Below are 3873 nucleotides of genomic sequence, written 5' to 3'. Positions count from 1 at the left end.
TAAAGTGGCACATTAAGCACATTTAATTGGTGTAATAGAGTCAGAGTCTGTGAAAAACTCTCTGCCAACATATTATTACACTCTAATAATAAACCAGGACACACAACATTTCATTACATTGTTCCTTAAACATGTAAATTCTGGAGCTGATTAATGTTAAACTCTGTATTCTGTGAACATCTCTCACCTGCAGACTTTAAATACATAGCGAAAATAGTCCACATTTGCCCTTCATTCACAATTCATTCATACTTGCTAAATATGAAAACAAAGCACATACAGGTCTGAGAATTGTGTTTTCTTTTTTTTCAAATTCCCCAATCATAGTCATATGGCATTAGGGTAGAGGAGCATTGTATTGGACAATGTTTAAGTTACATCAGACTTCTCCATTTTAGGAGATTCAATGTTTATTTTGTCCTCAACATTTTACTATTGGACAATGTTTAAATAAACCTTGTGGGCTGCATTTTGTTAGTTTTTTTTCTTCTTATATTAAGTATCCTGATATGCATAGTGTTATGCAGAAACCCCATTTTAAAGGCATATTAAAATGTTCACTGTATAATGAATATTTTTTTGATTATTTAGTACCCTGTTAAAACAATAGTTACATTACATAATTATCATAAAAATGTAACAAAAATATAATAAAGGCTACATCTATAGGTATTTTTTTTATCTGAAAAAAGGTTAACTGTGATCAGAGAGCTTACAAATCAGTGAAGCACTGGAATCGGGATCGGCCGATCACCATAACAAGAAATCGGTACTCGGTATCGGCTGCAAAAATCCTGATCGGAGCATCCCTAGTATAAAGCCATTCATATATGCATTATACATTTATAATATTATACTTATTCAATAATTGGATAGTGTTTAATGTGCATATTATCCATCACATTTTCTTAAAATATTCTGTCTAAGCTCTCATAATGTATGAAATATTATATTATTATCACACATACCATATCGGGGGTAACAATGTGACTCTTTTTCCCTTTAGAAGCAACTTGTCCACATTGAGCTACTGACAATGGTTTTCGCTGTAAATACATAATTTGGTACTTCCTGGACAGAAACACTGATAACTTCTTTCCTATTCAGACATATTTGGACAGCCTCTTGCGTTTAAAGAGCTAACTTGAACTGGACACAACACGACGCGTGTTTACATCGCATGATCTCACACTCCGTCGCTAGGGACACAAAGACGCTAAAATGCAAACACACACACACACACACACACACACACACACACACACACACACACACACACACACACACACACACACACACACACACACACACACACAAATACATCTCTACTACTTACTGTTAGTTTTCTCCACACAGCACAATCCTTATGTGTGTATTCAACAATGTGTAGGCCTATGTAAAATAAGGGACAATTTTCCTCTAAAAACTCTCAAAAAAATAGCTAATTGTATTTAAATATAGGCCTAGCCAAAATAGCTCCTTGTCACAAAACGTTAATTACAAGTCGCAGCAGCAATACGAAAGTAGATACATTTGGCGAAAAAATTGCCAATTTGGCAACGCTTTCAGCTCTCGTTTCGTCTCTCGCGTCTCTCTCTTCTGCGCATCCCCAGTGCGCAGTGTCGAGCTTCTTAAAGGGGCCGCGTATTCTTAAGTAAACCACATCTCCACTATCAAACATATGTAAATAGACAGTTTTGACACCTGATATCAAAGAAAATCTATTTGCATTGACAGACTTTTACTGTCTGTCTGTTACTGTTACTTTCACAAACCAATTTCACATTTGTGCCCATATTCAGGAAACAGCACTATTGATGCTTAATTGTAATATACTAACTTGCTTGTATTTATCATCATAAAAGAAATAGAGAAAAAATTGACTATGGGATTTTTACACCTACTTCTAAAATTGTGGGGGCATTTTTGATATCATAGGCATTTCTGCCTCTGTGTGACAGGGAACAGTAACAGTATAGTGAGATGGGAGAGAGATAAATTACACTAAATCAATTATTTTAGTGGAAACTTAATAGAAATGATTATTCTAACTAAAGAAATGTGACTAAACAGTAAACACAATTTATCAATATTTTTCTAAATGTTCAGACTTTTTTAACTAAAAGACTGAATGAGTTGTTTTGTGCAGTCATGTGACCATGAATAAACGGAAGCAAATGCAATTGAATAAGTACATGACATGTTTTTATTTTTTTATGTGAACAATGATCTCTACAAATCCTGTGGCATTTCTATACATTTATTTTATCTGAATCTCATTACTTATCAATCACAATTTTTTACCTGAAAGCACTATTTGAGGATAACATTTATTCAGTGTAAAAATGGTTTTAATATGAATCGCTAGAGTTTTTGATTGGGTGAAACTTTCTCCTGAGTACAGTAGTATGGCTTCTCTCCAGTATGAACTTGCTCATGTATTTTCAGGTTTCCAGACTGAGTGAAACTCTTGTCACAATATGAGCACTTAAAAGGTTTTTCTCCAGTATGAGTTCTTTGGTGCTGTTTCAGATGACAAGCTTTAGTAAAGCTCATCCCACAGTCACAACACACATGATCTCTCGCTTTATCATGCATTTTCTGGTGCCGTTTACAACTGATCAGGCGTGAAAAACTCTTTCCGCAGAGAGAACACAAGTGAGGCCTCTCATCTGAATGAACTTTTAGGTGTTGTTTAAGATTTGATAACGTTTTAAACTTTTTACCACACTGATCACAGTTAAATGGTTTTTCTCCGGTATGAATGTACAGATGATATCGGAGACCTTTGGCACTTTTGAAACTCTCCCCACACTGAGTACAGTGGTACGGCTTCTCTCCAGAATGATCTCGCTCATGTACTTTCATGGTTGCAGACAGAGTGAATCTCTTGTCACAGTATGAACACTTGTAAGGTCTTTCTCCAGTATGAATTCGTAGATGCTGTTTCAGATTGAAAGCTGCAGTAAAGCTCTTCCCACAGTCACAACACACATGATCTCTAATATTAGTGTGTGTTTTCTGGTGCTTTTTACAATGATCCAGCCTTAAAAAACTCTTTCCACAGAAAGAGCACAAGTGAGGCTTAACCCCTGTATGAGCTTTCAGGTGTTGTTTTAGATGTGATGATAAAATGAACTTTCTACCACACTGATCACAGTTAAATGGCTTTTCTTCAGAGTGACGGAGCAGATGATACTTGAGATCCGTTTTACATGCGAAACTCTTTCCACACTGAGTGCATGTATACGGTTTCTCTCCAGTGTGAATTCTCATGTGTTTGTTAAGGTTTCCTCTTTGTTTAAAACTCTTTCCACACTGTAAACAGGTGCGTGGCTTCTTAGGGTTTGTTCTTTGAGTTGTTTTGAAGTTGTCCTTTTCTGCTTCATTCAGTTTGTGTCTTTGCGGTTTCATCTCCATCCAGTCTAAAAAAAATATTTTTTTGTTGTTAAAATAAGTTCAAGTGAACTCTGATTTAACAGAGTTAGTTCCAAAGGTTAGCTCTGTCAGTCTCTTGTTAATAATATCAAAATGTGTTTGACAAATGCTATACACGGTTATGATAGCTTAGATTCATTTCTGTATCTTTTACCAGCTCATTTCACATCCACCAAATCTGGTGAATAAAAAAGCTTTGTAGTCAACAATCAATAATGAACACCAACCTATTTGTTCCTCAGTATCTTCATGTTTTATCCTGGATGGTTCTGGATCACTCATGTCTTCAATCTCCTCTTTAATAAACTCCATCTTTCCCATAGATTTCATAGGTTTACTCTTGGATTTCTCCTGTTATTTCTTCTCAGGACGATGATCTTCTTCTTTTACGTTTTCTGGCACTTTGTAAACCGCTTTGAGGCACATGCGCGCCAC

General features: G+C 35.7%; 1 protein-coding gene across 1 annotated transcript; it reads right to left on the bottom strand.

The window, feature by feature from the left end:
- Positions 1–2188: 2188 nt before the first annotated feature.
- LOC307129955 (uncharacterized protein) lies at positions 2189–3873 on the bottom strand. Its single transcript, XM_079822773.1, has 2 exons — positions 3666–3873; positions 2189–3425 (listed from the first exon to the last, which is right to left on the bottom strand). The coding sequence occupies exons 1-2, from the start codon at positions 3766–3768 to the stop codon at positions 2365–2367; spliced, it is 1164 nt and encodes a 387-aa protein (XP_079678899.1). The 5' UTR covers positions 3769–3873; the 3' UTR covers positions 2189–2364.

The sequence above is a fragment of the Gobio gobio genome (genome assembly GCF_949357685.1).
Source record: "Gobio gobio genome assembly, chromosome: 8".
Taxonomy (NCBI): Eukaryota; Metazoa; Chordata; class Actinopteri; order Cypriniformes; family Gobionidae; genus Gobio; species Gobio gobio.
The sequence above is the reverse complement of the archived record's forward strand: the minus strand, read 5'-3'. Positions and strand labels throughout refer to the sequence as shown.

What these genes read in the sequence shown, in the direction of transcription:
- LOC307129955 (XM_079822773.1), bottom strand. Translation starts at nt 3,768, where the DNA reads ATGAAATCTATGGGAAAGATGGAGTTTATTAAAGAGGAGATTGAAGAC. An exon ending in AGATACTGAGGAACAAATAG is followed by an intron (nt 3,426 to 3,665) that starts GTTGGTGTTCAT and finishes TATTTTTTTTAG; the next exon opens with ACTGGATGGAGATGAAACCG.